Source organism: Canis lupus, chromosome 33, assembly GCF_003254725.2.
Source record: "Canis lupus dingo isolate Sandy chromosome 33, ASM325472v2, whole genome shotgun sequence".
Taxonomy (NCBI): Eukaryota; Metazoa; Chordata; class Mammalia; order Carnivora; family Canidae; genus Canis; species Canis lupus.
In genome coordinates, this window is record NC_064275.1 from 28938379 (window position 1) to 28963472 (window position 25094).

At 41.9% G+C, this 25094-nt stretch overlaps 3 protein-coding genes across 14 annotated transcripts in view; 1 reads left to right on the forward strand and 2 right to left on the reverse strand.

Moving 5' to 3' along the window:
- The window catches only part of LMLN (leishmanolysin like peptidase), an 89936-nt gene extending 88814 nt beyond the window's left edge, over window positions 1–1122 (reverse strand). For 2 of the 3 annotated variants that reach the window (XR_007407900.1, XM_025474636.3), the window contains exon 1: window positions 890–1122. Coding sequence is in view for 2 of the 3 variants with exons in the window: in XM_025474636.3 (XP_025330421.1) it covers window positions 890–1108 (219 nt within the window). In the remaining variant the exon portion in view is untranslated. The remainder of the gene's footprint in view (window positions 1–889) is intronic. The other variant, XM_025474617.3, reaches the window with a different exon arrangement.
- Window positions 1123–4433: 3311 nt separating this feature from the next.
- On the reverse strand, window positions 4434–8256 carry RPL35A (ribosomal protein L35a). 6 transcript variants are annotated; one of them, XM_049105269.1, is made up of 5 exons: window positions 8179–8256; window positions 6872–6916; window positions 6524–6676; window positions 5301–5445; window positions 4434–4503 (listed from the first exon to the last, which is right to left on the reverse strand). In XM_049105269.1, the coding sequence occupies exons 2-5, from the start codon at window positions 6880–6882 to the stop codon at window positions 4480–4482; spliced, it is 333 nt and encodes a 110-aa protein (XP_048961226.1). In that variant the 5' UTR covers window positions 6883–6916; window positions 8179–8256; the 3' UTR covers window positions 4434–4479. The 6 variants fall into 6 exon arrangements, with proteins under 6 accessions (XP_048961226.1, XP_025330381.1, XP_048961228.1 ...); XM_025474596.3 differs by lacking the exon at window positions 8179–8256 and adding an exon at window positions 7590–7654; XM_049105271.1 differs by lacking the exon at window positions 8179–8256 and adding an exon at window positions 7590–7627 and having other exon boundaries at window positions 5304–5445.
- The window catches only part of IQCG (IQ motif containing G), a 46495-nt gene continuing 29067 nt past the window's right edge, over window positions 7667–25094 (forward strand). Inside the window, exons 1-7 of one of the 5 annotated variants that reach the window (XM_049105263.1) lie at window positions 7893–7992; window positions 8157–8204; window positions 8387–8542; window positions 11895–11963; window positions 13310–13583; window positions 18305–18519; window positions 21491–21619. In XM_049105263.1, coding sequence (XP_048961220.1) covers window positions 11956–11963; window positions 13310–13583; window positions 18305–18519; window positions 21491–21619 — 626 coding nt within the window. In that variant the 5' untranslated portion in view covers window positions 7893–7992; window positions 8157–8204; window positions 8387–8542; window positions 11895–11955. Of the gene's footprint in view, window positions 7790–7887; window positions 8205–8386; window positions 8543–11894; window positions 11964–13309; window positions 13584–18304; window positions 18520–21490; window positions 21620–25094 lie in introns of those variants that run through there. The other 4 variants (XM_025474566.3, XM_025474556.3, XM_025474547.3 and 1 more) reach the window with 4 other exon arrangements.

Here is a 25094-nt window from a genome sequence, read left to right on the forward strand (position 1 = left end):
GCTCCCTGGGCAGCAAGTTATCGTCATCAGCTCCCTGGGCAGCAAGTTATCACCATCAGCTCCCTGGACAAGTTATCGTCATCAACTCCTTGGGCAGCAAGTAATCGTCATCAGCTCCCTGGACAAGTTGTCATCATCAACTCCCTGGACCCGCCAACTCTGGGCGCCGCCGCAGACCCCACGAGCCCGGACGGAGGGGCTGGGCCCGCGATGTGCCGTGGCGAGTCCCTCGCGCCATCCCGACGCCCCGCGAGACAGACCCACCGGGGCACCAGGGTCCGCACCGGCCGGCCGCCGCGCTGGCGGAGGGGGGCGGGGGGCGGCTTCCAACCATACCCGCGGCCGGGCCCGGAGGAAGCCCCGCAGGAGCACGGGCGCTCGCTCCCCGCAGCTGCAGCGGCCTCCGCTCGGGCTGCCGCCGGCCGCACCGTCCTCCGCCGCCTCCGCCAGGGCGCCTTCCGGGACAAGTAAGGGAAGACCACGGGCGTGACCCACGTTCCCGGGGGAGCAGCCCGCTCTAAGTCGTCCTCACTTCAGGAGCGGCCTGGTCCCCGCCTGCGGACGACCGCCAAAGACGGAGCGACCCGGGGCCAGCAGGCTGGGCTCCTCGGCGCGCGCTCGCCTCGGGAGCGCACTGGCCCTTTAAGAAACTTTCCGGCCGCCGCCGCCGCCGCCGCCCAACTGGGCCGCGGGCCGACCCCGAGTCCCCAGCGACACCCGGGAGCGGCCGGGTCGCGGCCTCGGGGCCCGAGGCAGCCCTCCAGGAGCGCAGCTTCCGGGCCGGCTTCGCGCTCCACTCCCCCCAACGTGTTCCGGCAGCTGCCTCCGCCTCGGCCGCGCCCGCTCACCCCACCCTCGCGGCGCCCGCCGCCGCCCCTCCGCGCCCTACCTCGGCCTCCGAGGGGACGTGGTGCCGGCAGGGAGGGGAACTGTGCAAGGAGACAGGGACAGACGTGGAGCTAGCCCAGAGGCCGCCCAACAGGAGTAGCACGCCTCGGGCCCACGAAGACCGGCGCCAGCGCCGCTGGCTAGGGCCGGGCCCCGCGCCGGAGGAACCGGCGACTCCCTCCCGCCCGGCCGCCATCTTCGGGCCGAGCGTCGTTACCATGGAGTGCGTGCGGTCTCCGCCCCGGCCCCGCCCCCCGGCGCCGGCCCCGCCTCCGCGGAAAGCCGGCCCTCGATTGGCCAGCATGGCCCACAGTGGGCGGGGTCAGAGTCGCGTCACGTCCGCCGCGTCTCCGGGCGAAGCCCGCCCCTACAGGCCGCCTAGCGGCACACGTGGGTTGGGCTGGAGACGACTGGGGGTGGGGTTGGAGGGCGGTCACCTTGGATGGGCATCCGCTAGGTGCCGGGTGGCTTAAACTGCGGGGAATCGTAACGGTTTAGCCCTCTGTACGAAAGATGAGTGGAATTCTCACTTTTACTTTTTACCCTCAGTCACCAATTTTAGGCCCATTTCTTAACTAAAGTCATGTTATAAAATCAAAGTTTTCCTTTTCAACTCCATCCCTTAACTTCTATTAAAACAATTAGGGATGCTCAGCCGGCTCAGTCAGTACGGCACACTCTTGATCATACACATTGGGTGTAGAGCCTACAACCCTGCAAAAAAACCAAGAATTGAAACTGCATTTAACCCAGGAACGGACCAGGTGGCTCCTTGACATTAAGGAAACTACCTTCAAACTAGGCCAGGAGTTAACTATAAAACATCGAATATTGAAAAGTTCCTCAGGCCCATTAAGCTAATAAAATTAGTGACTGGAAGCACTGAATTGGAACAGTTGTTTAACCAGAACTGAATACTATAAATTACTATATTAGGAACTGTGGGGATAGGAAAGAAAGGATAGCGCCAAGATTGCACTGTTCAGAGCTCCTGGGTAGGGCTCGGTCGGTTGAGTGTCCGACTTTGGCACCGGTGGTAATCCCAGGAGTGGTGACCCCAGGATCATGGGATGGAGTCCCACATGGGGCTCTCTGCTCATCGGGGAGTTGGCTTCCCCCTCTGCAGCTCCCCCCAGCTCATGCTCTCTCAAATCTCAAAAAAATATATTGTACAATTCATTGGTAAAAGATCATGTACTCAAATTCAAGGGTGGGCAGTCTACCAATTAAGGCTCATTACCTAAGAAGTCTATCATTCCACAACTAGTGGAAATTGGGATCCCAAGCCAAATTTATCACTTTCAGGATGTGCTTTTTCGACTACAAGACCACAAAGAAACTGAATTCTGAACACAAACCACCACCGGTCAACATCAAGCTTAGTTTTGACAGTAGTGTCATACTGGGGCTGTTTCATGACCCAGCCAACCAACTGCTAACCAAGCTCATTTCTCTGAAACAGGATTCTCCAATGGTACCTTTGGCTTCAGGACTCTCACCAAAACTCATGGCAAGAGAAATACATAAAGCACCCTCTCCCAAGTGCTGTACTAAATCAGCTGAAAAGGATGAATTTGTGTGCAAGGCTGTATTGCCTCTGCATTTACTCAAGTCATAAGGAGTCTCAGCCTTCTCTTCTCAAATGCCCACCACTTCCTGTTTATCTACCTCTATTACCCTACCATCATCCTACTCACTTAACTCCCACAAAGGTTACAGGCTTTATGAGCTTTCCTTCTCTCTATGACTAATTAGACCTAGATATCCATCTGCCTTCCTGGACCTGTTCACAACTGAGTATCCTAGTTTCCTCAAACTCACCAACATTCTCCCCCCCCCCCCTCAAGATCTCCAACTTTGTAAATGCACCATTACCTACCCTGCAAAGCTAGGAACATGTTATCTTTGAAGACTGCTCAACCGATTGGTCTTTAAATTCTCTTAATCCTTAGTACCATACACAAGACCGTGCATAATCTTAATTTTTCTATTTACTTTCCAATTGCCCACAATAGGTTTCAGATATACTACATAATCTAGTTGAAGATTTCGTCAAATGCCTTCTGGTTTCACATAAATCCTGAAGGCCAGTTTTTCTGAAATACCTCCCCAAACATTTCTTCCCTATTCTTGGCCACCCCAAGAGTACTGACACATCTTTGCAGCATCTGGGTGGCCTAGTTGGTTAAGCAGCCCACTTGATGGGGCAGTCCCGGTGGCGCAGTGGTTTGGCGCTGCCTGCAGCCTGGGGTGTGATCCTGGAGACCCAGGATCAGGTCCCACATCAGGCTCCCTGCATGGAGCCTGCTTCTCCCTCTGCCTGTGTCTCTGCCTCTCTGTGTCAATAAATAAAATCTTAAAAAAAAAAAAAAAAAAAAAGGCAGCCCATTTGATTTGGGTTCAGACCAAGGTCTTGGTCACGAGATCTGGCTCCAAACTCTCCTTTCCATTTGTCCCTGCCGGACCCCCAACCTGTGCACTCTCAAAAAAAAGAAAAAAAAAAATACTGATACGTCTATTTAAATAGCACAACAAAATACTTGTAAATTGTTGTTTTTCAACAATTAAAATCGAGTAGCTCTGAAACTGGTACTTCCTGCCATTTACCAGATTTGTCAATGTCAATTTCCTTAGGGTTCTAGTGACTGTATCATGGCCATGAGAAAAACACGACTAATGCTGGACCAAGCTGCATCTAACCCACCCACCTCATTTGCCTTGAAGCCATTCTTCCTAAATCTGCCCAAATGGGTCTGGCACTACAAACACAAAGCTATTTCTGTGAAAGCAGATTTTTCCTTCCAACAGCAACTTTGGCTTGAGGGCCACCATCAGACTAAGCACACCTTTCTTAGAACTGCTGTATGCTACCCAATCCTTTCCTCTATCTCCTTCAAACATCCTTCTCACCTGCCCCCTACCACCCTATACATATTTAGCATGCTAATTGTTTCTTGGCATCTGCTTCTTAGAGAAGCTACCTATAACTAAAAAGGGGGCAGCACCTGGGTGGCTCAGTGGTTGAGTGTCTGCCTTTGGCTCAGGGTGTGATCGCGGGGTCCTGGGATGAGTCCTGCGTCAGGCTCCTCTGCTTATGTCTCTGCCTCTCTCATGAATAAATAAAATCTTAAAAGTGAGTTATAGATCCGTTTTGATGTGGAAACCTGGATGAATGTCATGGTATATATCTGTACTGGCTAATATTTCCGGCTTCTGTCCTTCCTGGAATATGTAGTCTCCATTTGCAAAAAAGCTTTTCAAAGAACATGATGTGCTCCATCACTTCAAACCTTCCAACACACTCCTTCCCACTGCTTCCAATCAAAGCTTGTTTCCTTCCCCCATCATGTAAGAAAGGCCTTGTATTTAAGATACTCTAGCCTCCCTATCCTCATTAAAACTCTCCTATTGTCTACATCTCTCTAATTGCCATTATATATAGCTCCCTGGCTTCCTTGTGCTCTGAAAATGCTGGATAACCACTACCATTTAAATACAGCAACCTGAATTTAGGAAAAAGAAAATGTTAAGCCATTTAACAAAAATACAAGAGAACAAATCTACACCTTTATTTATTTACTTTTCATAAGTTTAAATCCTTGAGGGGTACAGCATCTAGGAAGAAAATAAAGAAAACAGCATAATTAGATGGATGTTACATACAAATCTATAAACGTTACTGAGTACAACAATGTGGATAAAACTTCCCATTGTTCCACTACTCATCTCTAAAAGGGAGAGAACCAAGTTCTTCTTGTATCTAGATAAACACATTTTAAGAACCAGTACCAGGAGCATTGAAAATCCATTTAACTTTGTTTCTTCCAGGGACAATGTAAAAACCTCCTGATGAAAAATTTCAATGGCTCGGCAGGGTTCAAAAGTACCCTAGGACCCCAAGAATATAGCCCTGTCTACTATAAATGAACGCTAACTAAGGAAAACAGTAACTATTTTAGAAAACCACAGGATCTAAACTCAAGGACTTGAGCCAAGTCATTGGACCTAGAAACATGAGCATCAGTTTTCTATTAAAAATAAGGCTAGTAACACCTACTGTAACAAGACTGTCATGATGAAGAGATGAGAATATCCTGAATTATGCCAGGAAGAGTGAATTTTTCTAATAATCACTTCTACGTCCAATAAATTGTTCATTTACATACTATCCCCCTCACCCAAGCTTTAGCAAAATCTGAAATCTAGGTACAATCCTTTTGAACACATTGCATTCACTTTTCCTTCTACTGCCATGAATCTGTTTCATAATATATCTACACAGTAGATGATTTTGAAGCACAACCCATTTAAAATGTGACATTTTAAAATCACATTAGTTTTTAGAGATCAGAGCCCAAACTCCTGAGCTTAGTTTGACTCAACAATTTCATACTGCTAATAATTGTACTTACCACACGGATTCTGTGGCCAATGGCTTTCGCAGGAAGGTTGCTTCGGAATTTGGCACGAACCATGCCGCTGTTTCCATGAGCACGAGTTACTTTTCCCCAGATTACTCTGGTTTTGTTTGGTTTGCCACCAGGAGTTACTGTGTTGCTGGTTTTAAAGGAGGATGAAAGAGGTATGAGAACCCAGGCAGCCAGTATAGTGTAACACAAATTCAAGGTGACTTCTAGTCAGTGGCTCACAACTGCAGTTAGCAACTAAGATATCAGAGAAAGTAAAATACCTGGGGCATCATTCATTCAACAAAGATTTGAGTACCTATTGTATGCCAGACACTTATACAAATTAATTTTTTTAAGTCTGCAAAATACAAAATAGTAGTTTACAAAATAAGTCCCTTTCGGATAACCCAGTAGGTAAGTAAGATATATAGAATGTAAGATAGTAGCTGCAATATATTTTTTAAAAACACAGAAAGGCTGAAGGTATGGAGTAAATCCTAGCTGGGCTAAACGGTAGAAATAGGGAGCCCTGAACGACTAGGGTCCTAAAGCCTCCTTAATGACCCGTTTTTACTAAAGGCAGAGACAGTTGGAATCTGAGCAATATACAGATGATCTGAGTTATAATTTTAAAGTATTATTCTCGTTCCAGGAGGAATGGCGGGGGGGGGGGGGGGTGAAAGCTATGTCCCCAGAGATTTTCACTGGTTTAATGAATTTAAGAATCAAGGCCCCAGACACATTTTTAAACACCTATACAACATAATTTCAAGAAAGCGACAAAGTGAATCAAGGTACACGAGATAACATAAGGAATCGGTTCCTTCCTTGAAACAGTCAATAGCTGAAATCTTTCTAAGCGCAGAGGATACCTAAATCCAACACTACCCAGACAAGTAACAACCTTCTGTGACCTCCTATGAAATTCCTTAAAGATTCAAAGTACAGGGCAGGGATCCCTGGGTGGCCTGGGATCGAATCCCACGTTGGGCTGCCTGCACGGAGCCTGCTTCTCCCTCTGCCTGTGTCTCTGCCCCTCTCTCTTTCTCTGTGTCTCAGGAATAAATAAGTAACATCTTCAACAAAAAAAAAAAAAAAAGATTCAAAGTACGAAACACAAAAGTACCAACTGCTTTGCCAACATCTTTTGATTCTTCTCCTTTGAATAGGAAAATGCGACAAATCTCAACTAAAAAATGCAAGAGGCATTAACACTATGAACTTACTTCTTTGCTTTGTAGACATAAGCACATCGCTTGCCGAGATAGAACTCAGTTTCATCTCGAGCATAAACACCTTCGATCTTAAGTAGAGCTGTGTGCTCCCTCTGGTTCCGGAGACCCCGTTTATAGCCGGCAAAAATGGCCTTGGACCAAAGCCTGAGACAAAATACAGAGTGACCATAAGTCGTGCAAAGATCTGGTTTCACTGGAAGAGCTCACCTGTAACGAGCTCTACTCAAAAGTCACCTGCAGCGAACATCTAATCCCCCCCCCCCAAGTTTACAGCAAACGTTTTTTTTTTTTTTTTTTTTACAGATGCAAAAAAAAAAAAAAAAATCATAAAGTCTGTACCTTCCAGACATAGTCGTCGCTTTAGGAGTCCTGGTCCCAGCAGGCCTTAAAACAAAAAGAACCAGTTTAAAATCTTGCAAAAGCACGTTTCCCGCCCAGTCCGCTCTCGGTAGCGCTCGGCATCTGACAGGAAGTCTCTCCGGTGGGAGACACCTCGGGCAGGACGGGCTTCGTAGTCAAGGAAACAGCTCCTGGAGACGCCGAAAGGATGCCCCGAGCGGACTCAGACCACGCCGGGTAGGAAGGGGGGGGTGGGGGAGGAAAGAAAAGCGAGGAATCGGAGAAGCACACAAAACAGAGGCGGAAGCACTGAATGGGAAAAGCAAGGCTGAGGAAGGGGAGCTCGTAGACATAACCAGGTCTGGAGTGGGAGCGTCTTGACGGAAAAATAAAATAAAATAAAATAAAATAAGATAAAATAAAATATAAAAAGGGCTCATCCTAAGGGAGCCACTGCCTCAAAACGGGCGAACGGCCTTTATCCCTCCGCTAAGGCCCAAGCAGCAACGGCGATGACGGGAGCGCCGGTTCTCCGGGAGTCCGGGCACCAGCACCATCGGCCCCGCATCTCCGCCATCCTGGCCTCCCCGCCGCTGGAATCCACGGCGCTCGCTCGCTGACACAGCCTCCGAGCCGCACCGGCGCCCCGCCGAAGCACAGGGCTCGTCTCACCGCACTTAATCGGCCCCCAAAGTTCAGGAGCGGCGGCTCTCCTCACCTCCACAGGCTCCAAGATGGCGGAAAGAGAGAGGCGAGGCCCCGCCGCGTGGCCTTGTGGGATAAACACCTCTCCGCCCCGCCCCCCCGGTTTAGGCGTCTAACGCAACCGCCCAAAAAAAAAAAAAAGAAAAAAAAGAAAAAGCCTCAGCTGTTGTCTTTGACCGAAAGAAACGTCTACATTCGAGAGCACTCTTACAGGTCTTTCTCTGAGTGCTTTTATCTTTGAGAGTTGTAATATATGTGGTATTTGAAACAGAGGGAGGCAAGAGGATAGCCAGCTAAAGGAGGACGAGGAAAGGTCCCCGGAGCTTCGCGTTGCCATAGAAACAGCAGGGCTTGGTTCCTGCAGCCCGGTGCAGGCTGCCGCCCCGCCTCGGGGACCCCAGACTGGATTCGCTCACGTGGGAGCATCTTTCTCTCTTACTAGGAGTAGGGAGGATGGAGACTCTCGGGTCCTAGCGCGGAAGAGAAAGGGCAGGAGCACGAGGGCAGGAGGAGCTCTTCTCTTTACGCACCCCCCCCACCTCACCCCTTTCCTCCTCCTCCTCTCTTTATCTCTTTGCAGAAACGTCCTCCAAGTTCCTAACCTGCAATCCTTCGTTTGGACTCCAGAGTGAGTATTGCCGCCTTTTAAAGAGCAGCTGCACGGGTAGCTGTGGGGCGCCCAAGCACCGCGCCTGCGCGAAGTGGGTCTCTAGCAAATCCTGGCAGGTGACGGGAAGATAGGCTAGTGGGCGTCTGACCGTTGCAGGTTTATTTGGGTTTCCCTCCGGGTTCATTCATTTGTTTCAGCAGTTTATTGAACGACTACTATGTACCGAGCTCTGGTCTTGGCTCGGAGGACCCTGCAGGAAACGAAACCACGGAATTCTCTGCCCTCTTGAGCTTACAGACCTGTCCTAGGAAGGGAAGTGAGACCCTAAGCAAGCACAATATATGGCACATGAGCAGGTAACATGAGAAAAATGTTCTCTATGGAGAAAAAAAGAATGAAGCCAGGATGCCACTGTAAAGAAGGCTTTAAAAATATATATATAACTTTAAAAATGAAGAAAAGAAGGCTTTTACTCTGAGATGAGAAACCAATTTGAGCAGTTCTGTATGGAGGGGAGACTCAATCTGACTTCCATTTTAATAGGGTCATTCTGTTGAGATGGAAGGGAAGCAAGAACAGCGCGGAGATCCATTAGGAGGCTCTTGCAATGATCATGATAAGATCATGGCTTGCAGACAGGGGTGATAAGTACTGGACTTCTGAATATATTTTAAATGTAACGCTGATAGGATTTGCTGATGGGTAAGGAATGGGAGAGAAGAGTAAAGGATGACCCCAAAGCTTTATGAGATATCTATAAATCATATTTAAGGTCCTCTCTTAAATACATCAGGATAGGGGATCCCTGGGTGGCTCAGCAGTTTAGCGCCTGCCTTTGGCCCAGGGCGCAATCCTGGAGTCCCGGGATCGAGTCCCACGTCAGGCTCCCGGCATGGAGTCTGCTTCTCCCTCCTCTTGTGTCTCTGCCTCTCTCTCTATATATATCTATCTATCTATCTATCATAAATAAATAAATAAATAAATAAATAAATAAATAAATAAATAAATAAATAAATCTTTTTAAAAAATACATCAGGATAGAGTGTAGGTACCTTACGATCCACTCCCTCTATCCAGTTTTCTCTGTCCCAGAAATATACTAAAAATCTCACTATTAAATGTGCTAGAAATCCAAATGTTAAGTAGTCCTGAGAGGAATAAAACCTTAAAGGTGAGTTTCGTTCCTTTGTTCATTCATTTGTTCTACAAATACTTCTTGAGCACAGTGCTTGAAACAGGATATAACAGTGAGCATCACTATCACGTTCCTGCTTTCATGACACTTAAAAGCCTAGTGGGGGCAAAACAGTAACATTACAAATTGTGAAGAGAGCTCTGTAGGAAAATAAAAGTGCAGTGATTGACCAGAGGACTCCTGATCCAGCCTGATGAATGAGGGAAAGTGTCACCTGCAGAAATGTCCTTTAAGGCATTTTTCAAATTGCAGGTGTAGGCCCAGTAGTAGATTGTAATTATAATACTTTTTAGGCAAAATATATGATAGAATCAAAAGTATCAGAATATGGCACATGTTTTTTTTCTTTTTTTTGTTTTTTTAATTTTTATTTATTTATGATAGTCACAGAGAGAGAGAGAGAGAGGCAGGGACATAGGCAGAGGGAGAAGCAGGCTCCATGCACCGGGAGCCCGACGTGGGATTCGATCCCAGGTCTCCAGGATCGCGCCCTGGGCCAAAGGCAGGCGCCAAACCGCTGCGCCACCCAGGGATCCCAGAATATGGCACATGTTAAACGTAAATTGGTATATGAAACTTGTTTCAGTTATTTGCCTGTATGCATACTTAAGTATATGTCTGTGTGTGCACAGTGTATATAAAAATCTGTGTATATAGGTCATTGCATCAGTCAGTGTTGCCCTGGATGGAAACAATGATAGAGTTCAGAATTTCATAAAGGATCTGTGTACAAAACTGTAGGCAAGAGTGAAATTCTAAGGGATGACATAGTCTCCAGGGACGTAGGGCAGAAATAGTTACCCAAGCCCCCAAGCAAGAGCAACGTAGAGAATATTGCCTGACTGGTGCCATGGCCTTTGACAGAGAAACTTAGCCCAACCAATGATGATTTGGCAGGGAGGGAACTGGGAGGATAAACACTTGATCTCACTCTTCTACATTTATGGAACCTCCTGTTGATGTGCCCCATATGGGTCAGTCTCTTGGGGTATAAGAAATGGTGAAGATTAGATTTAGAAATGACAGATACCTAGCAAAATGCCACTGATTTAGGCTGGTACCTGATGGACCAGTGGGACTTTACAAGATGAAGAGTGAGGGGAAGAGTGGTCCAAATAGAAGGAATAACGTGTGTAAAGACCCTGAGTTGGAAGGGGGCATGATTCCATAGAAGAATTGAAAGAAGTACATTGAGACTGGAGCCATGAGAGCAATAATAGGGCAGTGCCAAGTGGATATCTGAAGAGAGGAACAGAGCAGGCCAGACCATGCAGGCCTTATGGGCCAAGTTTAGAATTTTTAGCTTTTGTCCTAGGGCAATGGGAAACCATGGAAGGATTCTAAGGAAAGACAGGATCAAATTTTTAGTTTAAAAAAAAATGATTTTCAATTTTAAAAAGATCACCTCCAATTTGGGGGCTGTTACAGTTGTTCAAGAAACAACAGTCAGGTCCAGCATGGTGTTGGGGGACATGGAAATAGAAGATAAAATCCACAGGACTTAGTGATGGTTTGGATTGGGAAATGCTGGGGTCAAGATGAAGGAGGAATACTCCTAGATTTCTAGCATTGAGAAATGGGAAACCAGAAGAGCATGAACTTGCTGGATACTGCATTAGCATAGCCCTGTCTTACCTGCATGAAGCACATTTACCTATGCCCCAAGCCTAAAAATAGGGAAAATAGAGAAACAACAATAACACATCAAAAGAACAAAAATCTTTATACCATGATACTTCCTCTTAACACTGCTGTTGTACCAGAAAATTTGGCTAGTTTGGAGTATCTTTTTTTTTTCAGTTTGCATAAAGATTCTGTTTATATGTTTTTACTTTTACATAAGAGACTTCTGTTGTATGAGACATGTTTGTATCAGCCTTCTTAGGATCACCTTATTGTGGACAAAACCATACTGGAAACGAAACTATTTATTATTCATTTAGCCTAGAGTAAAATTCTTCATATGGCATTGTCATCATAAAGCTTTTTCAAGCAGAAAGAATTTTGGCTTATGGAGGGGTAACATCTTGGTAGTAACAGCGCAGTGATTTTCAGGAGAAATACAGCCTTTCAAAAAAAAAAAAATACAGCCTTTCTAAATACAGTCTCAAGTGTTCTTTTAAGTCCAGATGCAATTAATTTTGCTGTCTGGCAGACCAGTGAAATGGAATGCTCAAATTAAATATTTTAGAATCAGAATAACGGAAAAGTAAATCTATTACATAGATATTGCCAGTTAAAAATCAGAATTTAATAAAAATACGAAACCCATGTTGTATATTAATTTACCATGAGACTCAAAGATGCATTTATCAATAATTGTATTTGTCAATAATTAAGCTGACTACCTAATAGTCCTGCATCACATGATGCCAGAGTTTCTTCCATCTCTGGCACTGCTCTAATAAGCAAAAAAGAAAGGATAAGCTGAAGCTCTTTTGAAAGGGTATGGAAATAATTTAAATGTCATTCAACCCTCTCTTAAACTAATCTGTGTTTTCTTCCCATTTTAGGTGACTGCATTTTTTGTGAAATTGTAAATGTACCATTGAAGTTACAACTAATTTAAGAAGAATGGAAGAGTATGTTCAAAATTCCAATTTATTTTGTATACGTATTTGTTTATTTATCTATTATTTGAATTGTGCCTTATGTTAAATTTATTTATCTATTGCTGGGAACAAAGTACTCCAAAGCTTAGTAACTTAAAATATCAACTTTTATTATTTCACATGGTTTCTGTGGGTCAGGAATTTGGGAACAGCTTTGCTGGATGGTTCTGGGTTATGGGTCTGTCATAAGGTTGAAGTTGGCCAGGGCTTCAGTCGTCTGAAAATTTGGGGCTGGAAGATCCACTTCCAACATAGCTCATTTACAAAGCTGGGGAGTTGATACTGGCTGTTGGCAAGAGGCATTAGTTCCACACCCTCAAAAACTTCCCCAAAGAGCTGCTTAAGTGTCCTCATGACAAAGCAGCTGGCTTTTTACAGAGTGGGAGATACGAGAAGGAGAGTAAGGGAGAAGCTGCAATGTCTTTTATCACCGAACGGTGGAACCCACAGTATCTTCCTGGTTACATAGGGTAGTTAGTCCTATTAATGTCGGGGAGACTACAAGGGTATGATTACAAGAAGGTGAGAATCATATGGATCCATTTTGGAGATTGACTACTACATACTGTTTTTGTTTGTTTGTAAAGATTTTATTTATTCATGAGACACACACACAGAGAGGCAGAGACACAGGCAGAGGGAGAAGCAGGCTCCCTGCGGGGAGCCTGACGCGGGACTGACTGGATCCCAGGACTCCGGGATCACACCCTGAGCAGAAGGCAAACGCACAACCACTGAGCCATCCAGGTGTCGATGTTTTTATCTTTTTTTTAAGTAAACTCTGTGCCGGACATGGGACTCAAACTCACAACCCCAAGGTTAAGAGTCACATGCTACACTGACTGAGCCAGCCAGGTGCTCCTGCCACATTCTGTTTTTCATTAATCATGAGATACTTTTGATTAGCATTTAAAGATGTTGCTAGAAAAAAAAGGTAATTTGGGCTCGAATTCAAATTGGCTAAGCATGGCCAAATAGTATGGTTAGGTTAACACAGAGTTACTAAACAGTAAGTGGAGGGACGCCTGGCTGGCTCAGCCGTTGAGCGCCTGCTTTAAGCTCAGGGCGTGATCCTGGAGTTTTCGGATGGAGTCTCACATCAGGCTCCCTGCAGGGAGTGGCTTGCCTTTGGTTAGTCAGAATGTCACAGGAAGATATTTAGCAGAACCACATGTAAACTCCTTCTTTTGTTCGTTATCTTGGTTATTTGACAATGTGGACTTCACAGGAGCCCATCTGTATGATGCCCGTGCTTTTTAGTTGAAGCAATTTTTAAACATTTGGTGGCTGACTTAATTTTTTATTTTTTTCTTTAGAGGCCAGTTAGAAGCCTCAAATCTTCCAGCGAACATCTGGCATTCTGAGGTGACAGTGTCAGTGACAGGCGAGCCACCCAGTGCTGTAGAAGAAGAAAAAGAAACAGCTGAAGAAACAGAAAAAGAAAAAGAAGTCCTCCCGGAAATCGTAGAGCCACTCTCCATTCTAGATGTGCTGAGGATCTCTGCAGTTCTGGAAGATACTGCAGACCAGCTCTCTATTCTAAACTATATCATGCCAGTTCAGTATGAAAGAAAACAAAGTGTCATCATGGTATATACACTCGTCATTATCTAGTTCTTGCTTTCTTTCCTCTTTATTTCTCTATCATTTACAGTACTTACGCCATCAAATTTAACTTGGGAAATAGCATCTTTAACTCAGATAAAAAGGGCTATAATAATTACTTGAGATACATACTCTGAATTGATAGAATGAAATAACCATAGCTCAAGATACATTGACAACCAGAATATCCTTTTCTTCCAACATGTTGGCATTATTCAAAAAGGCCTATAGTAAATCAGGATAAATACAGTATATGCACTGAGAGTAGCCAAATTACTGACTTGCCCCACCTATCTTGTAATTCTTAGCTGCTGAAAGCTAACTCAATCCTCAGGGGAGGAAATTCAGTTGGACCTTCTCAACGTTTCTTCTAAAATAACTTTGTTATATTGTTGAACACATTGCAGCCTGCCTTTGTGAACATCCAGCCACGTCATTATGTCAATCATTACATTCCCAGGGGACTCCTCAAAGTGCTATCGAGTTATCAGAAAATTCAACTTGGTACTGAGCAAAACCTTTATAAATTCTTTATAAATCCTTAAGCTCTTGTAAATTTTTAAAAAGATTTATTATTTATTTATTTGAGAGAGAGAGAGAGCATGTGAGCTGTGAGAGGGGCAGAGGAAGAGGGAGACCGAGAATCCTCAAGCAGACTCCATGCTGAGCACAGAGCCTGACTTGTGCTTGATCCCAGGACCATGAGATCATGACTTGAGCCAAAACCAAGAGTCAGCCCCTCAACTGACTGAGCCACCCAGGCACCCCAAGCTCTTGTAAATTTTAATAACTTAGATTATAGATATACAATGAAAAGAACTTACTATTTTTAGAGAGAGAGTGAGAGCAAGCAGAGAGGAAGAGGTGAGAGGCAGAGGGAGAGAGAAAGCATCTTAAGCAGGCTCCAGGCCCATCATAGACCTCGATGTGGGGCATGATCTCACAACCCTGAGATCAAGACTGAGTTGAGGGAAAGCCCTGGGCGGCTCAGCGGTTTGGCGTCTGCCTTTGGCCAAGGGCGTGATCCTGGAGACCTGAGATCAGGCCCCACGTCAAGCTCCCTGTATGGAGCCTGCTTCTCCCTCTGCCTTTCTCTCTGTCTCTGTGTCTTTCATGAATAGATAAATAAAATCTTAAAAAAAAAAAAAAAAAAAAGACTGAGTTGAAATCAAGAGTCAGATGCTTCACCAGCTGAGCCACCCAAGCGCCTCAGGAAAGAACTTATAAGTACAAGTAAAAGTTGCACAAAATTCTGATAGAACACTGGATTTGGAGTCAGGAGATCTTTGTGGTTTAGTTGCGTACCATGAACAGTTCGTTTCAGTTTCTTGGTCTTCGTGTTCTCGTTTGTAAAATGTGATGGAGCTTTTTATGTGTGGGAGTTTTTTCAAGATTTTATTTTATTTTTTCAAGATTTTATTTTCCATACGCAACATGGGACTCTAACTCACAACTCCAAGATCAAGGGTCACATGCTCCACTGACTGTGCAAGCCAAGGGCTCCTAAAGTGTAATAGAGTTTTAACCAAGTGATCCATATCATCCCTTCCAATGCTAACATTATATGGGTTTTGGGGGTAGTTTTAAAACAACATTAATGGGTATTATCAAGAATTTTGTAACTAGTTAATTTTTTTATCAATTTATGAAAGGCAAAGAGATTGGAAACCCAAGAACTAAGCTTTTCCATGAATTTAAAATAAAAGTAATTCGTATGTTAATCTTGTTAATAAATAGTAAAGAATAGTCTAGGGTTTCCTTCTTATTTATTCATCTCCTTCAGTAAGAATAAAAAAAGATATTTAGGGGCAGCCCGGGTGGCTCAGCGGTTTAGTGCCGCCTTCAGTCCAGGGCGTGATCCTGGAGACCTGGGATCGAGTCCCGCATCAAGCTTCCTGCATGGAGCCTGCTTCTCCCTCTGCCTGTGTGTGTCTTTGCCTCTGTGTGTGTCTCTCTGTCATGAATTAATAAATGAAATCTTAAAAAAAAAAGATATTTAGTTAAAAAGATAAAGTCTTGTGATACTTATCAATGATACTTACTGTGTCAGGCTGAAAAGGGTAATTTACCTTCATAGAAACACAAGAGAAATGGAAAACCCAAATTAATTTGTTAATTTATTTACAAAGATTATGTTTATTTATTCATGAGAGACACAGAGAGAGGCAGAGCCATAGACAGAGGGAGAAGCAGGTTTCTCGAGGGGAGCCTGATGCAGAACTCGATCCCAGGACCCCAGGTTCATGCCCTTAGCCAAAGGCAGACACTCAACCACTGAGCCACCCAGGCATCCCGAAAACCCTAATTTATAAACAATTCAGCAGTGGTCACCACTTCAGTAAATTGAAGAACAAAACTTTTGTGCTATTTTATTCTGTTTTTTTTTTTTTTTTTAAAGATTTCATTTATTTATTCCTGAGAGACACAGAGAGAGAGGCAGAGACACAGGCAGAGGGAGAACCAGGCTCCGTGCAGGGAGCCCGACGTGGCACTCAATCCCAGGTCTCCAGGATCACGCCCTGGGCTGAAGACAGGTGCTAAACCTCTGAGCCTCCCGGGCTGCCCTTTATTCTGGTTTATGATAGTAATCTTCACCCACAAAATTTTCTGACTTAACAGAGGCCCTGCTTATGATTTCATAGTATTGCATATAACAAAGGCTTACACTCTTAACTTTTTTTTAACCCCCCAATTCTACTCTTATCTCCATTAATAGAAGCTTAAAAGCCCTTCTCTCAATATGTTATTAGTTCCACAACTTTACAAAATTGCAAATATCATTAAATAATTTCTTTTTTACTTCATAATACTAGTTGTTCTAACTTAATGAATTTTACAATGCAATAAGGGCATAGGAAATTTATTTGAAGTATTTAGTATGTGGATATTTTCTTTAAGACTTCATATTGTTTAGCCTTAGAACAATTTTGGGATGAAAGTTTAGTTGATATTATCCCTCTTTAATGGCTATTTTTATAGCTAAGGACATCTCCAAATAGATTTTCATCGGTAAGATTATGGAATAGAATTATGGAATAGAATGATGAAAAATATACTAATGTACCAGACTCTACCAGAAGTGGGAGTAATTGGACCAAAATTTGGGGAGAGCTCCCCTGCAGGAATACTGTTTCTCTTACCTTTTCCCTTAAGATTTAATACCCTACCTTGTACATAGTGTGTGTTATATAAAAATATTTTTTAGTGAATGGACTAAAACACTTAGCTAGTTCCTTTAAGTTTACTCTTTAAAAAATTCACGTTTATTTGTAGTAATTAGTAAATCAGGCTGCTTGACACATTTGCCTCCTTTTCCAGATGCCCAAGCATAGAGGTAGAGGAAAAATAGGGAAATAGAGCTTCGTAGGCCTTGCACTTTCCCCTCTCCTACCTAAGGGAAAATCTGAAATAATAACCATTCTTGAGGTTTTCCTTATGTCCAGGTAAGTTTCAGTGTAATTGTTGAAATGCTACTTTTCTGTTCTCTTTGTAGCCAAATTAATTTTAAAGGATCATCTTAAAATTTAATTCTTGTTTAAGACGGCATTTTGTTTTGTTCTTCCCTACAAATATTTTCCTCAGATCTGAATCTTTGCTTATTGTTGATGTAAAGAAAAATGCAGTTAAGTCTGTGTTTATTAATCATTCATAGATCGTTTTTTAACATTTCTAGGCTAGTTGAAGTTTAGCTAAGGAAGACCAAGGTTTTATGTATCCATATGCAGATAAACTTTTCTTCTGTGCATATGATCAGTACCAGAATTTAAGTAATTATAACAAGTGCAGAACTTACATAGTTCTATGTACTGTTCTAAATGCTTTATGTATATTAATGTATTTAATCCTCATAATTCTATGAGGGCAGTTACTATTATCCCTATTTTACCAATGGGAAAATGGAGGCATAGGGATATTAAACAGCTAAGTCAGTATGGTTTGGTAAGAAGTAAGGCTAGGATTCAAATGAGGAAGTTTGGTTTCAGAGTCCACAGGCATAATCTCTATGCTATATGGCCTCTCAATAGCTAAAGCTTTTAGCAACAGATTAAATAGGAATTCTTAATTTAAGAGACATATGTTTTTCCTGTAGTTGATGCCTACCCCTCAAGTGTTCCAGTTTGGGTCTGAAAAATGAATTATTTTGGCTTTTCCCTACATGACCTTCGAAATCTATACCACGCCACTAATTTTACCAACTTAGGCTCTGTGCTATGATTTTCTTTCATTCTTTATATTCCATATTCATTTGTTCAATGAACACATAAGTCTTCTATGCCCTAGGCATTGTTCTAAGCAATGAGACTGTAAAGATGGCCACATTTATTATGCAGTCTTGTTCCAAAAAGAATTTGAGGTGAACCATGATCTCTAAGACACTGTCCCTTCCCTCATAGAATTTACAATCTCCTGGAAACACTTATACAAATAATTACAATATGGTAAATATCTGCTAATAGAGAGATTTCACAAAGAACTTTATCTTTGATCATGGTCTTAATGTTTGCCAGGTGGTAAGTTGAGGAAAGAGACAAAAGGAATGTTGTCTAAAGGCAGGAAAGCACATAATAGCTGGACGTGATTTGTGTGGCTGAAGGAAAGAGTAATTTTCTTGTGTGTCAAGTACAAGTGGCAGAAGCCCTGATATAACATTGTTTCTTTACTCTTTTAAAATCTGTCTTACATAAGACATCATTTCTTGTTTTTAGAAGAAAAACAAGAGCTTAGAAAAACTTGCAGAGGCCCCAAGAACCTCAAGATTGTCCAGTCCATTCTTACCTAAAGAAGAAAGCAAGTTGCCAGAAATCAAAAAAGGAAGCCAATTTACCGATGAATTTAACAAATTGCAAGATCTTGTCTTCAAAAAACTTACAAGACAAACCATAATGTCTACGGAGATACTGAAGAAAATTCAGATTGATAGGTAAAGAAGGAGAGCATATTTGGAAATGTAATAATATATTTATCATAGATGAAAAACGGGTGCAAGGGGGGCTGGCTGCTGTCCTCTCTTGTAGATTGGTCATTAGATACACATGTACTGCTGATAATAGGATTAGTTAAAGACTCCCTAGAGGAAGTGTGTACAATTTGAAAGTATGGTGGTTACATGATAAAGGGCAGGTTGTTGAGCCTTTGTTTCCAGTTTTTAAAAGTGAAAATAATTATAGCAACTTTGCAACTTTTCTAATGCTAGTGTGAGGATTAGAAATTAGCCTGCAGCCTAGTGCCTGGCACAGATGGTAGCTATTATGATGCTTTCATCCAAGAGGAAGAGATAGACCCATCCAAGTAGCCAGCTTTTTTTTTAAAAATTTTTTTTTAATTTATTTATGATAGGCACACAGTGAGAGAGAGAGAGGCAGAGACACAGGCAGAGGGAGAAGCAGGCTCCATACACTGGAAGCCCGATGTGGGATTCGATCCCGGGTCTCCAGGATCGCGCCCTGGGCCAAAGGCAGGCGCCAAACCGCTGCGCCACCCAGGGATCCCCCCAAGTAGCCAGCTTTTAAACTGAATTTTAATCCTGAGAATTTCTTTTTTTTTCTTTTTTTTTTTCCTGAGAATTTATTAAAGGCCTTCTCAGTTTCCATTGTCTCATTATTCAGTTTTTTGTCAGGCTTGCTAACAAGGAAGCCTCTTAAGTTTAAAAGAGGATGTAGTATTCTGGTAAAGATTGTCGGTAAATGAATGTTTATAGCAATTACCCAGGGCTACTAGCCAAATACAACCTGTAGTCTGGTTTTAAAAATAAATTTTAGGGACACCTGGGTGGCTCAGCGGTTGAGCCTTCGGCCCAGGGGGTGATCCTGGGGTCTTGGGATTGAGTCCCACATCGGGCTCCTCGCATGGAGCCTGCTTCTCCCTCTGCCTGTGTCTCTGCCTCTCTCTCTCTCTGTCTCTCTCTCTCTCCCTGTGTCTCTCATGAATAAATAAATAAAATCTTAAAAAAAGAAATTTTATTAGAATACAGCATTGCCTATTTGTTTATTGTCTCTTGCTGCTTTCATGCTATAGCAACAGAGCCGAGTGGTTGCAACAGAGAATTTATGGCCCACAAAGCTGAAAATATTTACCATTTCCCCCTTTATAGGAAAAGTTTGCCAACCTCTGCATCAGAGGGGTAATGTTTCTTGTGAAATCAGTTTGGCTCAGATTTGCATACATGACAGAAAGGTGTCCTGCTTAAAAACAACCAATCTAGTTAATGTCCTTTTCATTCTCTGTGGGATGGCTCATATCTTTTTTTTTTAAGATTTTATTTATTTGAGAGAGAGCAAGAGAGCACAAAGCAGGGGGAACAGTAGAGGGAGAGGGAGAAGCAGGCTCCCCACTGATCAGGGAGCCTGATGCCCGGCTTGATCCCAGGATCCTGGGATCATGACTTGAGCTGAAGGCAGATGCTTAATTGATTGAGCCACCCAGGCACCCAGCTCATATCTTTTCTTTTCTTTTTTTTTTTTTTTTTACTTTGGTATACTTACTTTTTTCTTAGTATAGTTATTGAATCTTTCTGTTTGAACTATTGTCAACAAATTGTTATATGGGCAGCCCTGGTGGCACAGCGGTTTAGCGCTGCCTGAGGCCGAGGCGTGATCCTGGAGACCCTGGATCGAGTCCCACGTCAGGCTCCCTGCGTGGAGCCTGTTTCTCCCTCTGCCTGTGTCTCTGTGCCTCTCTCTCTCTCTGTCTCTATGAATAAATAAATTAAAGAAAAATCTCAAAAAAAATTGTTATATAAAACAGTGAATGTAATTCTTGCGGACCTGATATGAAAACATTAAATAGCTGTTTTTAAAATTCCCTACCTATGAGAATATTATAAAAAGCAATGGACTAGGAGTCAGGAAACCTGGGTCTACCTCTTTCTCAAATTAGTTATGTGGCCTTGGGCAAGTCATTTAACCTTCCTGAACCTGGGTTTACTCATCTCTAAAATGTATTTTTTTAGCTCTTTTAAAAATGTTTTAAATAATTTAACTTTTGTAAAATTATGAAATATTTTTAAAATACAGAAAAAAATATTAAGAATGAAATAATGAATACCTATGTGTATAACCACCAAATCTTAACATTTTACCATGATTGCTTTAGAGGTTTTTTTGGTTTTGTTTTTTGTTTTTTTTTTTTTTCAATAAAATACTTAAGATACAACTGGAGCCTCTGATGCTAGCTAGCTCCCTCACTCTTCCCCCAAAGACAAACTCTCTAATGAATTTGCTGTTTATTATTCTCTTACATATTAGGATACTTTTATTAGGTATCTATGTGTTTTATTTAAATAATATATACAGTTTTATATGTTTTTAAATATTATATACATAATATCATACTGTACATTCAATGTTTGTTACTCCTTAGCGTGTAAACTTTGTCTGGTTAAGGGAGTTCTCTTTTATTTCTAATTTGCTAAGAGTTTTTGTTGTTTATTTTCAAATGAGTGGGTACTGAATTTTGCCTAATACCTTTTTTGCATCTATTGCGATAGCCATATGGTTTGTTTCCTTTTGCTTTTGTTTTTGTTTTGTTTTGTTTTAAAAGATTTTATTTATTCATGAGAGACACAGAGAGAGAGAGAGGCAGAGACACAGGCAGAGGGAGAAGCAGGCTCCATGCAGGGGGCCCAATGTGGGACTGGATCCTGGGACTCCAGGATCATGCCCTAAGCCAAAGTAGATGGCAGACGCTCAACCACTGAACCACCCAGTCGTCCCTCCTTTTGCTTTTGTTTATGTGATGAATTCTATTAATAGATTTTCTAATGCTAAACTATTCTTGCATTCCAGGAATAATTCCAGCTAGTCATGCTTTTTATCCTGGGTCTTAACCTGTGTGACTTCTGTAGCCCTTTGTATATATACTTTATTAACTCATCCTTTTGTGTCTCCTTACAGGCAATTTTTCAGTGATATAATTACAAAGACCATGCAGGAGTTAGAAGAGTCAGGCACTTTCACCAGTCTTCTGGAAGCTCTGGGCAAAGAAAGAGAAAACAAAATGCATTTCTATGATATCATTGCCAGGTCCGAGTAATATGTTTATTTGCTGTGTTGTATTTTAAAGTGCTATTAGCCTTTCCTAGAAGTCCTTGATTTCTAAAGCAAATCAAATTTGTGATTTCCAGGGAAGGTAAATAGACCTCAGAAATTTAGGTGCTAATTCAGATTTCTGGGCTTTAGTTATGTGTATCTATAATATGTCAAAAGTATTCTTCCAAAAAAAAAAAAGTATTATTCCTATTGTATAGTAATCTTTCTTTTTTTTAAAAAAAAAAAAGTGAATTTCAGTTAGTTAACATTATTTAGTAGTATTATTTTCAGGTGTACAATATAGTGATTCACCACTTCCATGCAATACTCGTGCTTATCATGATAATTGTACTCCTTAATCTACATCATCTGTTTAACCCATATCCCCCTCCTCTGGCAACCATCACTTTGTTCTCTATAGTTAAGAGTCTGTTTCTTAGTTTGTTTTCCTCTTTTTTTCCTTTGCTTGTTCGTTTGTTTTTTCCTTAAATTCCACATATGAATGAAATCATATGGTGTTTGTCTTTCTCTGACTGACTTATTTTGCTTAGCATTACACTCTCTAGTTCCATCCATGTTGTTGCAAATGGCAAGATTTCATCTTGTTTATGGCCAAATAATATTCCATTGTAGACATACCACATATTCTTAACCAACTGAGCCACCCAGGTGCCCCTATACCACATATTCTTTATCCATTTTTTTTTTATTTATTTATTATTTATTTATTTTATGATAGTCACAGAGAGAGAGAGAGAGAGAGGCAGAGACATAGGCAGAGGGAGAAGCAGGCTCCATGCACCGGGAGCCCGACGTGGGATTCGATCCCGGGTCTCCAGGATCGCGCCCTGGGCCAAAGGCAGGCGCCAAACCGCTGCGCCACCCAGGGATCCCTCTTTATCCATTTTTTAATCAATGGACACTTGGGCTGCTTCCATACTTGGCTACTGTAAATGATGCTGCTACAAATGTAGAGATGCATGTATCCCTCTGAATTAGTGTTTTTGTATTCTTTGGGTGAAAACCTAGTAGTGTGATTACTGGATTGTAGGGTAGTTCCATTTTTAACTTTTTAAAGAAACTCCATACTGTTTTCCACAGTGGCTCTATCAATTTGCATTCCCACAAAGAGTGCAAAGGGTTCTGTTTTTCTCCACATCTTCAGCCAACACCTGTTGTTTCTTGTGTTGTTGATTTTAGCCATTCTGACAGATGTGAAGTGATATCTCATTATAGTTTTGATGTGTATTTCCCTAATGATAGGTAAGTTTTGATGAACATCTTTTCATGTGTCTAGTAGCCATCTGGTGTCTTCTCTGGAGAAATCTCTGTTCATGTCTTCTGCCTATTTTTTAACTGGATTATTTTTAGGGGTGTTGAGTTTTATAAGTTTTTTGTATATTTTGGGTACCAACCCTTTATCAGAAATGTCATTTGCGGGCAGCCCCCGTGGCTCAGCGGTTTAGCACTGCCTTCAGCCCAGGGCCTGATCCTGGAGACCCGGGATCGAGTCCCACGTCAGGCTCCCTGCATGGAGCCTGCTTCTCCCTCTGCCTGTGTCTCTGCCTCTCTCTCTCTCTGTCTCTCATGAATAAAGAAATTTTAAAAATCTTAAAAAAAAAAAGATTTAAAGTATTGTTTACAAAGTTATAATAACGGGGGAAATGTTTATGTCACAATTTTAAGTTGAAAAAGAAAGGCTGGAAATAATAAAGTATTATCCCATCTATATAATAAAACTGAAAAAAAAAACATGAATAGAAAATGAAAACTAGGGGATCCCTGGGTGGCTCAGCAGTTTAGCACCGCCTTCAGCCCAGGATGTGGTCCTGGAGTCCCGGGATCGAGTCCCACCTCGGGCTCCCAGCATGGAGCCTGCTTCTCCCTCTGCCTGTGTCTCTGCCTCTCTCTCTCTCTCTCTCATGAATAAATAAATAAAATCTTTAAAAAAAAAAAAAGAAAAGAAAATGAAAACTGAAAGGGAATATACCAGTGTGTTAATAATTTGGCTGTTTTTTAAAAAAAAATCTTCAGTATTTTCTAAGTCTTCACCTTACTAAGAGAGAAAATAAACTTATGTTCTCAAAGATTTTATTTATTTATTTGAGAGAGAGTGAGGAGGGGGAGGAGCAGAGAGAGGGAGAAGCAGACTCCATGCTGAGCATGGAGCCTGTCGTGGGGCTCGATCCCATGACCCTGAGATCATGACCTGAGCCAAAACATGCGTTAGATGCTCAACTGACTGAGCCACCCAGATGCCTCTTGTAAATAAACTTATTAACCAAAAAACTAAATAAAATACATATACTCTTTGACCCAACATTTCTACTTTGAAAATATAGGAAAAAATTAGCTCATATTATATATATATACACAAAATATTCATTGTAGCATAATGGTAAAAATCTAGAATTGTATAAATGTCCTTTAATAAAGGAATTCTTGAATAGTTGTTAATTTTAGGAAATAAGAAACATGCAGCTGTTAAAAAGAATAAATTAGAGGCGCACCTGAGTAGGTCAGTCAGTTGAGCATCCAACTCTTGATTTGAATAAATGAGAGCTCTATGATTGATCAGAGGAATTTTCTTCATATGCAGATAAATGGAAAAAGCTACAGTATTATGTGTATAATATAAATTTTTATCTTTTTTTTTTTTTAAGTAGGCTTCATGCCTAGTGTTGAGCCCAACATTGGGCTTGAACTCATGACCCTGAGATCAACACCTGAGCTGAGATCAAGGCAGCTGAATCACTCAGGTGCCTCTGCAATATGATTAAAAAAAAAATCTCATCCATATATGTAAGAACATAGAGAAAGATGTGGGAGGATATACATCAAAAGATTTAACATTGCTTACTTCACAGGAGGGAATTGGACGGGATTCCTATTCAGTTTTGAAATAATTTCTATTCAGTTTTGAAATATTACAATATGCACTTGTTACTTAGTGATTTCAAAAAAAGCTAATCAAGTAAGAAAAAGAAAAAAGAAAAATATGTACTACTATTTGGAAGGGAGAAGATAATCTCAATGTAGATAGTTTGCTAGTGATTGATTTTCCATATGATTACATAGTGATCATGTATGATAATCTCTTCTTTTAGTTTTTCTTCCAATTAGATAGGCATCAATTTAGATCTATTTAAGTTAGGAAATTATATATAGATTTGGGCAAATCAGTAACAAATTGTGATTGACGCTTTTTAAATCACATTTAATGATAGATAAAAGAGAGAAAAGATTTTCTATTTAGTTCCTTGAATGAGAGCTCCATTGAGATAAAATTTATATCTTGTTAAATACATTATTCAGACCTGTTAAAATGGTGAGGAAGGCTTTATTCAGGACTACTGTAATAGGGAGAGAGATTAGGCTCAACTCTGAATACAGTAAAGGCAGCTGAGGGTTTCTACCAGTGAGAACAGTGAGGGTGTCAGTGGGAGGGTGTCAGTGGATGGAAAATCAC

Bases quoted from the DNA above. Each gene is read 5' to 3' on its own strand.
- RPL35A (XM_049105269.1), bottom strand. The intron at 5,446-6,523 runs GTAAGTTCATAG...CTTTAAAACCAG, and splicing joins TATGTCTACAAAGCAAAGAA to CAACACAGTAACTCCTGGTG. The intron at 4,504-5,300 runs GTAAGTACAATT...TTTTCTTCCTAG, and splicing joins TTGGCCACAGAATCCGTGTG to ATGCTGTACCCCTCAAGGAT.